Source organism: Podarcis filfolensis (genome assembly GCF_964270895.1).
Source record: "Podarcis filfolensis genome assembly, chromosome: 8".
NCBI lineage: Eukaryota > Metazoa > Chordata > Lepidosauria > Squamata > Lacertidae > Podarcis > Podarcis filfolensis.
The window spans coordinates 68,452,322-68,471,533 of record NC_139611.1 but is presented as its reverse complement, the minus strand read 5'-3'; the positions used below and the strand labels follow the sequence as shown (position 1 = coordinate 68,471,533).

The 19,212-nt window shown below is 42.4% G+C and overlaps 1 protein-coding gene across 19 annotated transcripts in view; it reads left to right on the top strand.

Moving 5' to 3' along the window:
* PUM1 (pumilio RNA binding family member 1) overlaps nucleotides 1-18,168 on the top strand; it is a 49,978-nt gene extending 31,810 nt beyond the window's left edge. For 10 of the 19 annotated variants that reach the window (XM_083626804.1, XM_083626802.1, XM_083626788.1 and 7 more), the window contains exons 10-22: nucleotides 1,206-1,357; nucleotides 3,916-4,054; nucleotides 4,220-4,363; nucleotides 6,547-6,837; nucleotides 7,438-7,674; nucleotides 9,481-9,745; nucleotides 10,270-10,399; nucleotides 10,510-10,644; nucleotides 11,369-11,506; nucleotides 12,274-12,399; nucleotides 13,936-14,057; nucleotides 14,902-15,094; nucleotides 16,379-18,168. In XM_083626804.1, the coding sequence (XP_083482930.1) occupies nucleotides 1,206-1,357; nucleotides 3,916-4,054; nucleotides 4,220-4,363; nucleotides 6,547-6,837; nucleotides 7,438-7,674; nucleotides 9,481-9,745; nucleotides 10,270-10,399; nucleotides 10,510-10,644; nucleotides 11,369-11,506; nucleotides 12,274-12,399; nucleotides 13,936-14,057; nucleotides 14,902-15,094; nucleotides 16,379-16,510 (2,204 nt within the window). In that variant the 3' untranslated portion in view covers nucleotides 16,511-18,168. The remainder of the gene's footprint in view (nucleotides 1-1,205; nucleotides 1,358-3,915; nucleotides 4,055-4,219; nucleotides 4,364-6,546; nucleotides 6,838-7,437; nucleotides 7,675-9,480; nucleotides 9,746-10,269; nucleotides 10,400-10,509; nucleotides 10,645-11,368; nucleotides 11,507-12,273; nucleotides 12,400-13,935; nucleotides 14,058-14,901; nucleotides 15,095-16,378) is intronic. The other 9 variants (XM_083626789.1, XM_083626806.1, XM_083626801.1 and 6 more) reach the window with 1 other exon arrangement.
* Nucleotides 18,169-19,212: the final 1,044 nt, after the last annotated feature.

The window sequence follows — 19,212 nt, the reverse complement described above, 5'->3', positions numbered from 1 at the left end:
CTGACAACCTTACAATCTTCCTCCTCACTGTTGCCATGGGGGGGGGGATAATCCTAAAAACAACAAGTAAGGTAATTATTCCTTTCCACAGCTATTACTTTAGATGTTTTTTTAAAAAAGACACATTAAGGACATCCATACACTTTACACCATCCCTTAGTACTGTGTTTAGATTTCATTTCCCAGGCTATTCTAATTAAATGAACTTGAGGTTGTTATGTTTTTTAAATAAACTGCAAGAAAACACCAGGGACTTGTCACTTTTTCAGTACCTGCAATGTAGCATGTTTATAAATAAGTAGATGCTGAAATGTCACCGGGCAGCAGTTTGGACAAGCAATAGCCACAGAATGATACAAAGCTCTGCCATCCAGCACCTTTTCAAAGGCTGAATTGGGAACCAAGCCAGGCTAAACAGCAGCATTGGAGGGTGGTGGGGGAGCAAAGACCTTTCCAGTGAAATGGTTGAGAGAAGAAATAACAATACAAGTACAGCATGGGGTGCTTCAGGTTTTTAAAGACTGAAGAAGGCTGCTGCTGAAAAGTGCCCACTTGCTGGCTGAACAAACTGTAGAAAAATGGCATAAATTGACAAAATGTGCTTGACCATGAAAAGGATGAGAGACAAATGGGACTTGTACGATGGTGAGCTGGTCAAATGTCAGCAACAGAAAAGGGTGTGAATGGCTAGAAAAAGCTGCATTTTTAAATTTCTGTATGAGAACAACACACACACACACATATATATTTTCACTCTCCACCTTTTATTCATGCATCTCAAATAGGGATAATGCCAGCAAGGCATTGTAAATATTTGCACCAATAAGACAATCCTGTCTGTTAGAGGGTTTAAAGGCTTGGTAGCAAAAGTATATACATTACTTCTGAGTAAACATACAGTGATCTGAAAAGCTTTATGATCTAGAATAGCTTTGCTAGTTCCAGATTAGAACTTTTCAATTGGATGAATGGGAAGCACAAGCACCTTAGGTGAAATACTTTATCTGAGCAGGTGGATGATGTTCTTAAAGACTTGCAGTGCTCTTTTTGCCGAAAGTGGCAGACCATTGCAAATGGAGGCTAAAGCTTTGTTATTCCACTGCCCCCTACTCCCACTGTGGAGGAGTAAGCAAAACCATTCTCTTGTTCTGAATTACACAAAAGCACCAGCAGGAGATAAAGTCAGTCCTCTGTTGATATTTTAGGTCCTGCAGTTGTCCCTCATCAGTACTACGGAGTGGCTCCCTGGGGAGTATATCCTGCCAGTCTCTTCCAACAGCAAGCTGCTGCTGCCGCAGCTGCAACAAATTCCTCAAATCAGCAGACCGCTCAGCAGACGCAGCAAGGACAGCAACAGGTGAGCACCAGTGCGCTTTTGCACCAGCCATTAATTGGCCTGAATCTGCAGCCTTTTTTTCAGGCACAGCTCTTTTTTAAAAAACACACATGAGCCTTTCTTGCTGCAGGAAGGGCTGAAAAGAGGAAGCGGAATTGTTGCCTAAGGATTAAAGTACTTAAGCTGCCCCTGCTCCCTTTACATATGTCCTAGTTCATCTGCATAACTTGGGGCCAGTCAAGAAGGAGGTAGATTCTCTGTGATGTGTTTTGTTAAACCAGCAACGGGGAACCTGTGGCTATCCAGGCACTGTTGGACCATGGCTGTGATCATCCTTAACCACTGGCCACGCTTGTTGGGGTAGAGATGAAGTGGGAGTCCCAATAATACCTGGAGGGCCACAGGTTCCCCATTCCTGTCTTAAACCCATATTAGATGCTCCCAAAGTATTGGGTGACTTTGTGGTGTTTTGAGAGGCACAGTTGTTGGCTGCTGAGTTGATCATCTTTAGCGACTCATGTGGAGTTCTGATTTCCAGGCTCCAAAGAATCAATGAGCAAATTGGAAAAGGAGCAAAGGGGCCTTCTGAGGCACCTAGATATCACAATGCAGTTGTGTTTATTTCATTAATGTGGCTGCTCCATTCACACACAAACTATAGAGGATGAGGAGTTCATCTTTTTTGACATCAAGGGGAGCATGCAAATGAGGGGAATTTAAATTATGTCCCCTCTCCATACCTTGCTGAGCTGCATCGCTTCAGGCATTTTCCCTCTGCAATCTGTCTCACTTCCTGTACTGAAGTTGAGCTGGTCAAAAAGTGCTTGAAGCAGTGCATCACAGTGTGGAAAGGATGAGGAGCTAAGATATGGTTTCACTTCCCAAACCTGCATGCTGTATTTCACGTAGAAAAAGAAAAAAATTCTTCTAGCTTTTTATGTGAATAGGGCAGAAGCACAAATGAATATACACGGTTGCCCTTTCATGCCTAGTTTACCTTGGAGGGGATTTAAAGGCTCTTCATCTGAGCACAGACTTGAAAAAGCTGTGGACGCTTCCTCCAGGGAAGAGATGAAATCTTTGAGGTGGAGGTGGCAGCAGAGGGTGTGTGCTGACAGTTTGTAAACCCTTAAGACTTGAGTATGACAAGAAGTGGGTTTAAAATTGCAAAATGTAGCTTATGGTTACATTATAGCAAAAACTTCTCAAGATCAATTTAGCAAATCAGAATCCATTTTTTCTGAACTTGCTACAAGAGACTACTGCAGAGTCAGTGTGTTGTAGCTGTTAACAGTGTTGCACTAGGTTTGTGGAGACACCATTCACATCGCAACTCAGCCTTGAAGCTCACTTTTCCTGACCGTCGGCCAGTTGTAGTCTCTCGGTGTAGCCTACCTCACAGGGTTGTTAAGAAGATAAAAGCATGTGAGAGAGGAGGGGAGAGGGTTAATTATACCACTATCTTGAGCTCCTTGGAGGGAAATATGTAATGTGAAAGTAATAATAAACAAAAATTCTGAAAGTTGCTCATTAATCAGGGTTTAATAATGGTCCCAGTATTAGGGACCGTGGACCTGGTAGGGTTGTCTCAGGCATTTGGGGTTTGGTGCCTGCTGTGCTAGTGTAGCATCAACGGGATAGGTTACTGAAAGCCAGCAGGTAGAACATGTATATGTGTATTTGTGTATAGTAATGGAGAAGAGCATCTTTCTTTGGCCACCCCAGTTGTCCTCAAAGGTCTGGCAGTGATGACACTCTTGCCCTCACTGAGAACGCTTGTTCGGTAATGAGAATCTTGCTTTGTACTCAGGTGTGCTGAGCTGGACCTTCTTAAACAGAAAGCAGCAACAATGTTAAAAGTTGCCAGTTTCTTCCTTTGCCCATTGAAAATGCATCCGTCCCCTTTTGAGATATCCAAGACAAGAGTGCATATTTAGGAATATATTTTTATAGCACGGAGAAGGTAATAAATTCCATAGCCATTGCAAGACCTCCCTCGGTAAAACTGAAGTAAAATACAGTAAGCTTATTGCTATTCATTGCCAAAGGAAGTTCAGGCTGTATTTTAAATTAGATCAGCTTCCAGAAGTTTGTAGAATTGCGGGCTTCGGTCTGTTAATTGTCGATTAGTCAATAGTTCACACATTTTGGCAGTGCTTGGTAGCCAGTGTTTGTTTTTTCCTAGTAACCAATGAGGCTGCTTTTTCACTTCCTGCTCTATGGCAGCAAAGTGAGTGTTTTCTTCTTTGTACTTGGTATCCTACAAAGTTGTTGGTTTTTTTACTGGGAATGATTAGTGGAGAGTGTGTGTGTTTGCAGTCCCCTCCAACCTATGACGCTGATGTAGAATGGCAGCACAGAATGCAGACGAGCTATTTTGAAAGTGGCACCCTTTTGTTTCTCTGTTCTGCCATTGAAAAGCCATTTGAATGTATGAAACCTTTGGTGTATACTATAGAGGCTTTTCCTGTTGTTTGCCATAATCAAATTTGCAGTAGTCACTGGCAGTCATATTCCCAGACCACTGTGGCTAACCAACTATAAGGATTGCATAACTCCATTTGCTTTCTGTGCCTTAGGTTCTCCGTGGAGGAGCCAGCCAGCGCCCTTTGACACCAAATCAAAACCAACAGGGCCAGCAAACTGACTCATTAGTGGCTGCAGCAGCAGTGAATTCGGCTCTTGCTTTTGGGCAGGGGCTGGCAGCAGGAATGCCAGGTAGGAGCTTTTGGTTCCTTGTAGCAGCAGATCTTCCTAAGCTTTAAAAGGAGCCTAGAATTTTTTCCGGGCCGGTGGACAGCGGGCACATTGGGGGCATTGCGTTTAATAAGACAGTAGTGTTATGTAAAGTCTCTAATATGATTAATTGACCTGTTTTTGTAGGTTATCCAGTGCTGGCTCCTGCAGCTTACTATGACCAAACAGGTACTCTTGTGGTGAATACAGGGGCTAGGAATGGCCTAGGAGCTCCGGTACGACTAGTGGCCCCTGCTCCTGTCATCATCAGTTCCTCAGCAGCACAAGCAGGTAAGCCTCCCTATAATAGTTTGGGATAGCAGTGATTTCCTGTACTTCCGTATGTTCGTGATTGATACAGTCAGTGTATTAGAAATCCAGTGAAGCAATGACCCTCCTATAGAATTCAAATTATATTGAACATTGAAGGTGGTGTCATTTTACATGTCTAGGAAGGCACAGCACACACTAAACTAAAAAGTCACAAGCTAAAGCTTTGTGGTTCAAAAAACCTGGCTAAAAAGGGTAGAATTATAGAGTTGGAAGAGACCGCAAGGGACATCTAGTCCAATCCCCTGCAATGCAAGAATCTTTTGCCCAATGTGGGGCTCAAGATTAAGAGGTTGAAATTAAGAGGCTCATGCTTTACCAACTGAGCTGTTTCGCTTCTTCCCACACCGTTTGGCCCCATCCTGGGGCCCAGCCAGAGCAGAAAATGTTTTAGCTGTGATTTTGACTACCCTCACAAATGTAAAGTCAAGAGTATGGGCAATATTTTTAGGCATGTAAATGAATGTACATAAGAGAGGAAGGAAAAGGCGAGGCCTTGACTTAACCTTAAGTGCTGCCCAGGATCCTAGTGTAAAAGCAGCTGAACCACTTTGTGAAGAGCACCATCAAAAGCTGCATCAGTGTGAGCGGTCAGTTGTATACATAGTCTAATACAATTGCATTTAATTTTAGAAGAAGGGATGTCTCAGAACAAGGGCAGTAATTTTATGGAAAGCTGAAAAAAAGACAGTTGGGAGGTTTTAAATCCTTTCATTACATCCAGAGCTTATTTAAGACCAATACAATAAAGGCTTACGTAAAATGTATACTGCTACAAATTGGAAATGGCAAAACACAAAGCAAGTACCTGAAAATGTTGGCGTGATTGAAAAGCCAGAGATGGTAATAGGCACGAATGTTTCCTGTAAGGCAGCCTTCACCAACCTGGTGCTCTGCAGATGTTTTGGAAACATGGCTCATTTCCAATGGATCAAAGAGAACATCTGGAGAGGGGCACCTGGTTTAGTAAGACCACCAGAGGCGAAAAGAGCACAAACTGGCAAACAACATACCTTGACCATAAATCAAGCCAAGATGCATTAGCCAATTGCTAATGAGAGAAAGGCTAATAATAGTTTTCTTCATATGCATTAGGAAAACTGCCAGAGAAGCAGCAGGACCATTAGACAGACGAAGTGGTTTGCCAGGGGAATAGCAGGCAACCTAGATGAATTCTTAGCATCAGAATTTGCAGCAGAGTTCAGAAATGCATGCACCTGAGCCATTTTTTCCTTCCAGAAGTAAACTTGAAGGAAAACAGAGAAAATAGTACATCAGGACTCCTGGCGAGAAGTGAATGCATGTGAATAGTCTATGGCAGTAGACTAGGACTCCTGGCAAGACTCGAGGTCTACCATTCATAGTCAGTGGGCTTCTGGCAGGACTTCTGCACCAAGCCTGGCCCATGCATTGTTGGTAGCAACTAAGACAGGGGTGGAGATTGTGGTGCCTTCCAGATGTTTGACCACAACTCTTATCAGCCCTAGCCAGCATGACCAATGGTTGGGGGTCATGGGAGTTTGTCGTTCAAAACATGTGGAGGGCAACAAGATGGTGAAGGCTGCCATAGGCCAAGGTAACAAAAATAAAATTCCAACATTTTAAAAAAAAATTCTGTATCTCAGTGGGTTTTTAAAACATTTTACCTCAAATTGAAATTAAAGGCACACTTCACTTGTGCCTTCAGAGATCTGCTTCTTAGCATGCTAAAGAGTAAGAGCTGTTTATGCTCAGAGCAGCCCAGCAGTGCTGCCTCCAGCCTGGGATGGAGCGAGCTCAGAACTGATAACAAAGGAAAGGAGGCAACCCTTGATTTAAGAGAGGCAACACAACTGCTTTCCTCTGTGGAGGCTGATTGAAAAGAGAGAGGTCAGAGCAGTAAATCCTTGTGGAGATGTTGCAGCCAGCCTTTTCTAACTTCAGGCTTACGGGAACCTTTATAATTTGTTACGTTGATGCTTTGCGGCACATCTGGGAATTGCTGACCTAGGTGCTAGGTGGAAATGGTGTCTGACCTGTTTTGTTCAGTAAACGACAGGTGAAGATGCACAGATGATGTAAATGTAAAACGGGAGCGCACTATAAGCAGGTTTCCCAAATTGCATTTTGTTTGTTTTAAAAACCTTTTTCCTTCTTTTTGGTAGCAGTTGCAGCTGCTGCTGCTTCAGCAAATGGTGCTGCTGGCGGTCTAGGAGGAACGACCAATGGACCATTTCGCCCTCTAGGGACTCAACAGCCGCAGCCACAGCAGCAGCCCACCAGCAACCTGGCATCCAGCTCCTTCTATGGCAACAACTCCCTAACAAGCAATTCCCAGAGCAGTTCGCTCTTTTCTCAGGGCTCTGCCCAGCCTGCCAACACTTCCCTTGGCTTTGGGAGCAGCAGTTCCCTTGGTGCTACACTGGGGTCTGCGCTGGGAGGCTTTGGAACAGCAGGTAGGAGTTGTGGTTGTCTTGAAGGGGAGGGCTGTGTGTGATGGGCGAGAACAAGCAAATCAGTTCTGAAGAAATTTAACCGTTGTGCCCTTGATATACCCAGTAGCAGAAATCTACTTCCTGTAGATCATGTCTGATGGCTTCAGTTGCCACATACCTTATGTATGTACCAATGAATGTTTTCTTTCTCTGCCCTTTCTCCAAAAGAGCTTAGGAGTGCTAGTCCATATGGTCCTCCTTGTTTTCTCTAAACAGCTGTCCTGCAATACTAGCTCAGGGCCCCCCAGTAAGTTTTATTGCTGAATGGGGATTTGGAGCCAGCCCTCCTCCATCTTATTCCCAGCATTATTCCCACTGTTTCGTACAGCTCTCCACTAAATGTACAGTGTAAAATGTGGAGCAGGAAAAAGTATTCATCTTGGACATCCCGTTAACTTTAAGGAGTTCTTAAATGTCATGTTCAAATATCTCCACATTTCTTCTGTTTGCACTTCTCCTAGGCCAAAGCATAGTACCTCTCCTTGTTAATATCCATATCCTCCCTTTCCCAATTGTTCAATGCCCCAATCAGATTTATCCTCCCATTTCTTCCTTTTGCAGTTGCAAACTCTAATACAGGCAGTGGCTCTCGCCGAGACTCTCTAACGGGCAGCAGTGACCTGTACAAGAGGACATCTAGCAACCTGACTCCTATTGGGCACAGTTTTTATAATGGCCTTGGGTTTTCCTCTTCTCCGGGGCCTGTTGGCATGCCTTTGCCTAATCAAGGACCTGGCCATTCTCAGACTCCACCACCACCTTTATCTTCCCACGGATCTTCTTCCAGTTTAAACCTTGGTAAGGGGGTATTACAGCTGTTGCTCTGGGGTGGAAATAGGGATGTCTGTCTTCATGCTACTGAGCGACAGTTTGGGAAAATCATATCTCCGCTTAGGAGATAGGCCAAGAACAAGCTATGTATGAACTTTTTGTTTCCACATGTCCCTTCGCTCTGAGCTGCAGTTAAACTAGAAAGCTTCTGATTTAACCAGCTTTCCATTTTGTCCCAACCAGGAAACTATGATTACCAGCTTTGGAAGAAGGCAGGTTATTAAACCACAGTTTGAAGTTGGCTTAATATTTGACCATATTCCAAGAGCCTGGTAATCATGATTTCCAAGGTCAGATGAAAACAGGGAAACTGTGATTGGTTAGAGGCTTCCTAGTTTAATCATGGCTCATAGTGAAGGGGCTGTGTTTGTGGGCAAAAGACTTATGCATTCAATTGTGGCCCATTGTTTGGGTAAAGCACTGCTTAACCATCGTGGTTGCCTATTTGGCTTGCTCTCTGCATATTCTAAAAGAAATTGAATGTCATATATTCATAATCGTTGGTGTCACCTCACACTAATAGCCTAATCTCCCTGTTACAAGTTATGGAAAACATTCAATTTTTTGAAAAGGTTTAATAGATTTTCTGATCCTCCAAGAAATCCAGAATTAAAATTTAAACCTGCTGCCCATGTTGCATGACATGATAGAATAAACAGGCTCTAAGAATCAGCACATTTGGTTTTTCCCCCCCGGGCAACAAATGTACTTGTTAGATGAGTTTCTCAATATTTTGCCATCATTTCATGTCCTCCTTGTTGTGGAGAAACTACTGCGAGTTATTTACAACAACACCACACACACATGGTATGTTCCAAATGTCTTGCACTTAATCTACTGTAAGGAAAATAATCTGGACTTACATGAATGACAAAGAGGAAGTGCCATCTGTGTATTTGTGGGGTGGGTTTCTATAGAAGTTAATCCTTAAACAGAAGCATAGGAAAGCACCTTATACTGGTCCATCTAGCTCAGTGTTGTCTACACTGACTGGCAGTGGCTCTAAAATTCCAGGCAAGGGTCTTTCCTAGCCTTTCCACTCACAAATTGATTGCACTATATTGCCTTATTCATGTGTTTCTAATAAATCATGCTGCAGGCTGAAATAATATGCTGTGCCACATGTCATGATGTGCAGCTAAGACTAAGGAGTAGTGTCCCATTATAATGGGCTTCATTAAGCTTTCCACCTTTGCATTTTTTTAAAGCAAAAATGTGACAGACACTGGGCAAGAGGTAATAGGTGCATCTTAAACCCATTCTTCAAGATGTAAGGTGGTATCAAGAATGAGACACAGCAACCCCTGTCACTCAGGCACTTCTACTTTCTCTTTCACAGACGAGAATAAGACTTTCGTAATGTCCAAACTCAGGAACTATAGTTAAACTATTGTTAATAAGAACAAACAAGGATCTATAATGCAGCTTGATTTTGGCTTTTTCACACTAACCATAGTATAAACAAAAGACAGTTCCCTCAGTTGTAGTGTCAGGAGGGAGTATGGTTAATTTAAAAGTGGAAGCACTTGATCCCCTCTCCATAGATGCCAAAGTGGAAGGGAATGCAAAAGTCTGAATGAAACAGTCAGCCATGCAACTTTTGGGTTGCAGTGTTTAGATTTCTCCTTATTATAGTATGCTCTGCTCTGGTTGCAGTCTGGGTTAATAAAAAAAAATACATACATTGTATTCACAGCCCTGATTCTTTCCACTCAGCTGCCTGTTTAGTATTTTGACAAGGATTTTAAAACTAAAATCACGGTCCCCTTGCAGGAGGGCTTCCAAACGGAAGTGGCCGTTACATCTCTGCTGCCCCTGGAGCTGAAGCCAAGTATCGCAGCGCAAGCAGTGCCTCCAGCCTCTTCAGCCCCAGCAGCACACTCTTCCCTTCCCGTGTGCGTTATGGGATGTCGGATGTCATGCCCTCTGGTCGCAGCAGGCTGCTTGAGGACTTCCGTAATAACCGGTACCCGAACCTACAGCTGAGGGAAATTGCCGGGCACATCATGGAGTTCTCCCAGGATCAGCATGGATCCAGGTGAGATGGGGAAGCTAAATGAGAACAAATCACAGGGTTGCCCTTTTGTACAAACGCTCACAGGTATGTAGGGACAAGTGGGCATATGAACATCAACCTTACCTGTAGTGTCCTCTGGCATGCTCACTCCACTTCAGCCTTCCCATGTTGAAGGAGAAGGTCTGAAGGGGGCTTCCTAGCATGTTCAACTGAAGGTGCTTAGAAACCTCCTTGCAGCCAGGACCCTTCATCCGCAGGGAATCTAGGGATGTGACTTAATGCCTCTTGTGGAAGGCACCAGGATGTGTCGGGCTTGTTTTCTTCAGCTCTCTGCTAGTGGCATACTCTAATTTAACTCATCTGAGTTAAAATAGGCATGGAGTTTTTATACAGAGGGCAGGGGGTTAGACCAGAATAGCTCTGTGGTTCTTCTCCAGTTTGCAGCTGATCCTCAATTAAGCATGTGAGGCAGCTGAATGACTTTCGTCAAAATTTCAGCTCAGATAAAACCATAAACCCATTCTTTTTAATTGCAACCTCTGCAGATTTATCCAGCTTAAACTGGAACGTGCCACCCCAGCGGAACGGCAGCTTGTATTTAATGAAATCCTACAGGCAGCTTATCAGCTGATGGTTGATGTATTTGGAAACTATGTGATCCAAAAGTTCTTTGAGGTGAGTCATATCCATGATGCTAACTATTTCTAGTAGTTGAACTGCTTCCATCTTAAAATAAGAGGACAGTCTTAATTTGATTCTAATCTGTATGCTGTCATTCCCTCTAGTTTGGCAGCCTGGAACAAAAACTTGCCTTGGCAGAACGTATCCGTGGCCATGTCCTCTCCTTGGCTTTGCAGATGTACGGCTGCAGAGTTATCCAGAAGGCTCTTGAGTTTATCCCTCCAGACCAGCAGGTAATTGTAAGTTTCCATTTTAACTTTACTACTTGATGTTGAATGTTGTTGTTCAACTGTGTTACCTTGTTGTCCTTTGTTGTGTCTGTGTGTGTTGTTTTTTCTTTTAGTTTTTATGGTGCATCTGTTCTGTGACCTGTTTTCAGTGTGCAAATAGTAATAAACCTGCAGAGATCAGGGCTAGGGATTCAGGGCCGAGAGGAATACTGTGAGTGAGTTTTCAGATCAGTTCTGTCAGAAACTTACTGAAGAAAGCATTTCTTAAGGAACTTTTAAACGTATGTTCTCCTTTTGGATCCTCTCTCTTGGATCAGAGAAGTGCTGATCAGTGGCTAGCTCTCAGTCAGAAGGAACAGCAGCTGAAGAGATCCAACTTGCTCTCTGCCCCACAGATTAACAGCATGCTATGGAAATCCTCTCCTTGCTAACTGCAAGAATAGATGGAAATGTTCCTTCCCTTGGATGGAGTCATAGCTGAGTGGTAGAGCACATTTCACTGCACGCAGAAGGCCCCAGGTTGAATAAAAGGATCAATTTGCAGATGATAAGAAAGGGCTGTTTCTCCCTAACACCCTAGAGAACTGCTGGCAGTGGATGATACTGGTTTAGATGGAGAATTGATTTGAGCCTGTTCAAGGCAGCTTCTCACTGCCCCTGTGTTGCTTGCCAGTTGCGATTCTGGTGGTGCTTTCTCTCTCTCTCTCTCTCTCTTTGCCCCCTCCTTCCATAGAACGAGATGGTCCGGGAACTGGATGGACACGTGTTGAAGTGTGTGAAAGACCAGAATGGGAACCATGTTGTGCAGAAGTGCATTGAATGTGTGCAGCCCCAGTCCCTGCAGTTTATCATTGATGCGTTTAAGGGGCAGGTAAGTGTGTTGAGGGTCTGTGTATTGGGGGAGTGGGATTTCTGTAAGATGCTGTGGTTATAGTGGTGAGAATCTGTAGTGTGTTTCTTGTTTGACAGAGCAATGTGAGCCAAAAGATAGGCCCCTGACGTGAGAACACTACACCCCAAAACCCCACTCTGAATTTTCCCCGGGGAACAGGCATTAAGAGAGTATTCCTTTTTAATGTTATTAAGCTTGCTCCTAATTCCCTGCTGAAATTGAAGGTCTGAAGCCAAAGTTATATAGGAGAGGTAGATTTTGATCAATGTTTAAAAGGTAGCAATGTGTATATTGTAAGGGAGTTCCAGCAATGAAGAACAGCAAAGGAGCTCCTTTCAGGAAAGCTGGTGGAGCAAAGGCTATAGCAGGTGTATAGCAGCATTATCTTTTTCTCATGAACCCATTTGTGACCCAGGAGACCCTTGGCTTCTCCTATCTAAGAGCTACTTCTCTTTTCCAGAATTGGACTCAGCACGAACTTTTAAATGGTGATACATATACATCAGGGCAATGAAAAGGTTTTTGAAAGCTGGGCTGACAATCTTAAACTCTCAGCTGCACCTGCCTGTTTATAATAAAGGTTCTGAAGTGGAGCAGGCTTTGTTTCACAGCTTTCAGAGCCTCACTCTAGCCGAATAATCATCATATTCTAAACCTTTTATGTCCTGCAGAATATTTCAGTTTGTTGAACTTTAGGCTGTTCTAAGGAATTTTCCCCTGTCCTCACTTGTGTCTGTTGAACTCAGGTGTTCGCCTTGTCTACCCATCCATATGGCTGCCGTGTCATTCAGAGGATCCTTGAGCACTGTCTACCTGAGCAGACACTCCCCATCCTGGAAGAGCTTCACCAACACACAGAGCAGCTTGTGCAGGTAGTGCTTGGGGGTAAAAGAAGGTTGCCTGCAAACCATAAGGACTCTTGTGCCTTTTAAGGCTTGAATAGACGCTAGAGATTTCCAGGGCCCGTTTTATCCCACCACAGTGCTGGGATTGTGGTGGAATCTTCCATTCTGTAAATAAAGCTAGACAAGCCCTCTGAGAGTGTTTGGGGCTGGCAGCTCTGTTACCAAAGTTATTTTAAAACACTCCCAGAATGACTTGCCTATGATCTTACTTGGCCACCTCGGTCAGCTTCTTTCTTGTATTTGAAAATTTATAACCCGCTATTTCATAAAATAGAAAAATGCAGCTTACAACATGCCGAATCCAGCCTACATTGCTCACTTGCTTCACAAGCATATATTCACAGCTCCTAAGGACTAGAAACTCAAATAGAAGCTTTGAATTCTGGAAGCCGAATGTTGTACCCTATACCACATTCTGCAGTTTGTTTCTGTCCTGTCATTTATGTGCTCCTACAGAATGGTAGCAATCACACCCCTGAATATAATATAACCTGGGCTTGGGGTGGAGGTGTGGAGTGTTCATAATTAAACTACGATTGGGCTTACAGTCACATGTGAACAAGGCCACTAGCAGTCTCTTGCCGTGATGCAAAATGTGTGTACATTGTATGGTTTAGGACCAGATTGCCAAAAGTTATGCTTGGGGTAAAATATAAGGTAATGTTTATATTTAATTTGTAATTGTATGAAATATCAACTTGGGGACCTTATGTATGCCACCATGAGCTCTGAGAAGGAGAGGCTGAACGTAAACAAGTTCCCATATACATCAGTAGTTTCATTTTCATTATAGGTTATTAATACTGGATTTGGCTATGTCCTTAGGTGTTTTTGAAGAGCGTTAAGAACTTTTGTTGTTCCAGAACGCAGCACCAGGTTGTTAACTGTGTTCCACTGTATTCATACCATCTTACCAGTGTTTAAAGGTCTTCACTGGCTCCCAGTCTGATCCCAGTTTCAATTTAGAGTACTGGTTTTAAGCTCTAAAAACAGGTTGGGACAAGGTTATCCAACGAACCGTTCTTGCATGTAAACCTTTCTGTTCCTGAAGCTCATCTTCTGAAAGAGGCTGTACTCCATTTGCCTCTGCCTAGAGGGGTTAGGCAGTGGGAGGTGGCATGGGACAGAGCCTGTTAAGTGATGGTGCCCCATTTGTAGGCTGCCCTCTCCAGAAATATTTGCGGCACCTCCTCTTCTATCTTTTAGGCACCAAATTAAGACGGTATTATTTACTTGGGCCTTTGGTGAGTTTTACAGAGCACTCTGTTATTCCTGATGCTTTCTTGTGTGTTGAAGTTTTATCATTTTATTTTTAAAAAAAGTTTATGAGGTTTTATTGTCATTTGCTGTGTTTGTAAGCCACCTTGAAGGCGGCTCCTTGTGGTGGGAAGGCAGAGTTCAAATGTCACAGAGAAAGAAAGAAAAAAACAATGCGAGTTCTAAGGATTTCTGATACACGAGGTTCTATTAGAGCTGATGTGCTCCTGCTTGTCTGCCCAACAGGATCAGTATGGGAACTATGTCATCCAACATGTACTTGAACATGGGCGACCTGAAGATAAAAGCAAGATCGTGGCCGAAATTAGAGGCAATGTGCTGGTCCTGAGTCAGCATAAGTTCGCCAGGTAATGTGTGTTCCTTGTGGTGTGTTTTTTCTAAACACGCGCAAACACGCACAACTCTAGATTACACCAGAGGGTGTGGGGAGAATCCAGCTTAGTGTACCATTACAAAAACAAGAATTACGACAGAAACTAGAACAGGATTTCTTAGTGTGATGTGAGCAGAATAGGAGACTTAATTTCCAGTTGTTTACCATAGCTGCTAAATAGTGGCCATTGTTAGCCATGGTGCAAGCTTTCATTGGAGTGTGAGTGTGTGGGTGTGTGTGAGATAAAATAAAAAGAACCCCTTGAATATAAAGCTTATGTGTGGTCTTGGTTGAAGTTCTTGCTGGCTTAGTTCAGATGGTATCACCAAAATGGCTTGGAGCTATGGGAACAGATTTTTGCATCGTGATTCCTTCCCTGCTTTCCTGGTTGAAGGTGCCAGGTGTGCACATGTGCTGTGGCATAAAGCAGTTGCTCTAGGATGTATATACACCTCTTGTTTCCAGCCCTTTTGTGGATGCATCAAGTCTTCGCTACCCCTGCCTCTATGTCAGTGAGCCAACATTAGCAAATGCTACCGGCAGATACATTTTGATGAGCGGTAGGGAGACGAGAAACGACGTCTGCATCCAGCTTCAGGCATCCTAAAGACTTAAAGTCAGCCTTGGCCATTTCTATTATTTACCCATTCTGCATTCTCATACAGCAGTGGAGATGCTAGTGTCACCATTCAAATGTTAAAATATATACTGTTGATCCAGTATAAAACTCCTCTCTGCTTTGGGGAGCATGTGGTTGTTTTTTGGGGTGCTGTGCTTGGGTATTGCGGATAACCTGTGGCCCTTTTGCTTTGCTGCAGCAACGTTGTGGAGAAGTGTGTTACGCACGCCTCCCGCACTGAGCGTGCCATGCTGATTGACGAGGTGTGTAGTATGAACGATGGCCCTCACAGTGCCTTATACACCATGATGAAAGATCAGTACGCCAACTATGTGGTACAGAAAATGATTGATGTGGCAGAGCCGGCCCAGAGGAAGATTGTCATGCACAAGGTAAGCGGCTGGCCTGGCCAGTTGTAGTGAACTGAGCAAAGCCGGGAGAGAGCAGGGGAGGTGAAGAAAGAGTCCTAGAGAGACCAGCCAAGAGGCCTGGAGGACTCCACTCTCTTGTCCCAGGGAAGTAAAAGTTCTCACTGCTCTCTCTCCTGCTAGCATTCTGTCTTCTTTGTAGATTTTACATACACCTTTAGCAAGGTGACTCGAGTCCTGAACTCTACATAAATTAATACAAGGCAAGCAAATTTCCACACATTTGCTTATTTTGCATCATTCTGCTTGTGCATTGTCATAAGGAGGGTGGGAGAAAAGCTATTTAATTCAAAAGCACTGCAACTCTCAAGGGGCCGGGTGTTGCTTGTGTGTTAATGCAAATAATACATTGTCGGGAAGAGCCACAAGGGCAAAGCCTCTACAGGTACTTAGAACAACACAGGGCAGCTCTGGAGGAGATAGCTCATACAGGTGCATGGAAAGATGGTCTTATTTTGAGTGATGAACATTGGCAAACTAGTTTTTCCTCAGTTATTTTTTCCTCTAAATCACACTTAGAAGGTTGTCAGTAGCAGTAACTAGTGGGGAAATTAGCAATAAATAACTACAGTAGTACAAGTGCATTTTTTTATTACACTTGCATCTGATGAAATGGACTCTGGCCCATAATACATTTGCTGCTGTCTAACATGTCACAAGATTTGTTGTTGTTGTTTTTAATTCCAGAGGGATAGTCTTTTACAGTGAACACACACAGAAGTCACCTTGCAGCACTGGTTTATTGCGACAGAAGCCTTTTGTGGATCTGATGAAATGGGTTCTAGACCTTGAAAGCTTACGCGGCGATAAATCAGTTGGTCTTTAAAGTGTCACAAGTGTGTTTATGCAACCCCAGGCATATTAATTGACTTTAATGAGCACTTGAAACATTTACATAGCACTTGAGAATGAACTAGGTTCAGGAAACGTAGTAGCCGTAGTACACATTTGGTGCAGAAGAAAACAAGGGTTTTGTTGCAGATTCATTTAGAATGCACAATAGAAACAAAGGATCCCCAGCAAATTACCTCTTGTTTTTCTTAAGAGGTGTTTTGCCCCGATTCAGTCTGCAATCCACCCTGTAGAATTCAGTTTGCAAACATTTCTCCATTTCAGAATAATGTGTAGGGCTCATCATGACCTATAGCTTTGGTTACAGGAGTGGTCCTCTGCATATTACTCAGGATTCATGAGCATCATTTGCATGGGTTGTTCCTAAACTCCTATAACCCTCTTGTTACCCTCTAGATCCGGCCTCACATTGCCACTCTCCGCAAATACACCTATGGAAAACACATCTTGGCCAAGCTGGAGAAGTACTACATGAAAAACGGGGTTGACCTCGGGCCCATTTGTGGACCACCAAACGGTATCATCTGAAACAATGAGCTACAGAAGAGAGAAAGTTACCACCTGGAATTTACAGCCAGCAACCACTCATATTCCAATATATGCTTTGAAAATATTCATGGTTGCTCAACATAGACGTGAGAACTACAAGAAAAAGAAAAGAAAAAAGGCAAAAAGACCCTTTGTAAATTTCTTTAATTTTATTCTGCATAACATGTACTAATTATTTTTTTAAATACTTAATTGCCCTGCTGTTTCAGTGGTGTATAGAATTCTTGTACATAGGCAACAGATGTACATGGAAAGCCACATTTTTTTTGTTCACTGATGTAACTATTTCAAATATGGAAACTTTCAGGGTGGCTAATCTGAATTTAAATGAAATGCCCATTTTTAACTCCTCTACCTTAAAGACAGAGCTTTTTTTTTGGAAAATGCCTGTTCTGTTCTCTTTTAGTCAAAACTCAAAAGAGAAGTATAAAGTTTTAGTTAAATTGCACAAATCTGCATTTAACAGTTTATAAATTAAAAAAAAAAATCAATTTGCTAAAGCTACGATTAAGATAAGTTTTTAAGTTTCAGAGACTTTTAAAATTCCTTTTTCTTAGTATTAACGTGCTAAAGAATTAAGCTTAGCAGTAAATATCGGGAGAGAACACACACCAAGGAAGTTTTTAAACGTAGACAATGGGTGTGTAGTTACTGCCTACTCCTGTTTCTTCTGTTAACACGGAGGCAATTTTTTTATTATTATTTAGCATGTAGAGAAAAAAAAAATCCAACTCAACTTTGGTCTTGCTTCTATAAATATATAGTGTATACTTGGTGTAGACTTTGCATATATAAAAATTTGTAGTATTTTCTTGTTTTGATGTCTAATCTGTATCTATAATGTACCCTAGTAGTGGAACATACTTTTGATTGTACAATTGTACATTTGTAAACCTCTGTAATGTAAATGTGGAGAAGTTTGAATCAACATAAACCCATTTTTGGTAAGAAAATAAATTAGCAAACCCTGTGCATTTCAGTGTATATTCACCCCTTTTATGGTCGTAGCATATAGTGTTGTATATTGTAAATTGTAATTTCAACCAGAAGTAATTTTTTTTTCTTTTGAAGGAAATGTTCTCTTTATACAGCCTGGTTAATGTTTAAAAGAAATGCTTGGTTTTTTATTTGTCACCTAGTCAAGAGAGTAGCAATCCTTTCTAAATGTTCTACACAAATGATTCAGTTCAAAAATAGTGTTTATTTGACTCTTTAAAAAGAAAAAGTAATGTTTTACTTATTTTGTGGCAGTAAAAAAGTGCAGAAAAGTACAACCCCCCCCCCTAGTATTCCTTTACAATCAGAGTTCCCCTTTCACCTTGTAAAGTGTGAATCACTTTGCCTTTTTGTACAGAAGATAAACTGTATTTTGCATTTTGTCTACTTGTAAGTGAATGTAACATACTGTCAATTTTCCTTGTTTGAATATAGAATTGTAACACTACACGGTGTACATTTACAGAGCCTTGTGTATATTTCCAATGAACCTTTTTGCAAGCACACTTGTAACCATATGTGTATAATTAACAAACCTGTGTATGCTTATGCCTGGGCAACTATTTTTTGTAACTCTTGTGTAGATTGTCTCTAAACAATGTGTGATCTTTATTTTGAAAAATACAGAACTTTGGAATCTGGGTTTGTGTTTCATTTGAATATTTTCAATATAGTGCACCAGGTCAAAAATATTCTTACTGTTTGTCTGTCTTTCTTTCTGACTTGAAAAGTATCATTTGATGGAACTGTTAAGATCTGAGTAGTTTCTGTAATGGAATATTTATTAATTGCGGTTACATACTGTCTTTTGTCAAAATACTCAAGGGCTTACAGCAGAGCTTTCCAAACTTTTCATGTTGGTGACACACTTTCTAGACATGCATCATTTCGTGACATGGTAATTCAGTTTTACTAGCAAACCGGAGGTTAAACTAACCCCTTTCCAGCCCGGGGAGGAGCGTTCACGTGACACATTAACATGTCGCAGCACTCAGTTTGGAAAGCTCTGACTTATAGCATAGAGTCGGGGGAGAGATGATAAAAGATGAATGGAGAGAGAAAAATACATGCCAATAGGATTCATTACATCAGGCATCCCCAAACAGCCCTCCAGCTGTTTTGGGACTAAAATTCCCATCATCCCTGACCACTGGTCCTGTTAGCTGAGGATGATGGGAGTTGTAGTCCCAAAACAGCTAGAGGGCCAAGTTTGCCTATGCCTGAATTATATGATGAAGTCACATTATGACCAGGCAGAGTTGTGGTTTTTCGGTCAGGGGGGTAGTGGAGCAGAAGGCAAAGGGTTAACTGCTCTTCAGGAAGAAGGCAGGGACTATTTAAGTCCTTCCTGAAGGGGAGAAATACTCTACTTTCTTGGCTCTGCCTTCTGGAGAAGAGCAAGGTGGCTTGCTGTTCCTGAGCTCTCTTGCTTCTGTGTAGCTTATAGGCCCTAAGCCTAGAGCAAAAAAGGAAAAGAATGTGGAATGTGAGGTTGTCTTGGTGTTGTGATGGTGCCTGATGTTCTCCATTGTGCACAGCCTGTTAGTTTGCAGTGAGGTCTACTCTGGGTAAAGAAGGAACCAGCTCTCATTTGGAGTTTGTACCCACTTATCAGAAAACTGGTGTGGAAACCAATCTTGTCTTCTCGGGCAAGAAGAATTCAATCTTGCTACCAAGAGAAGCAT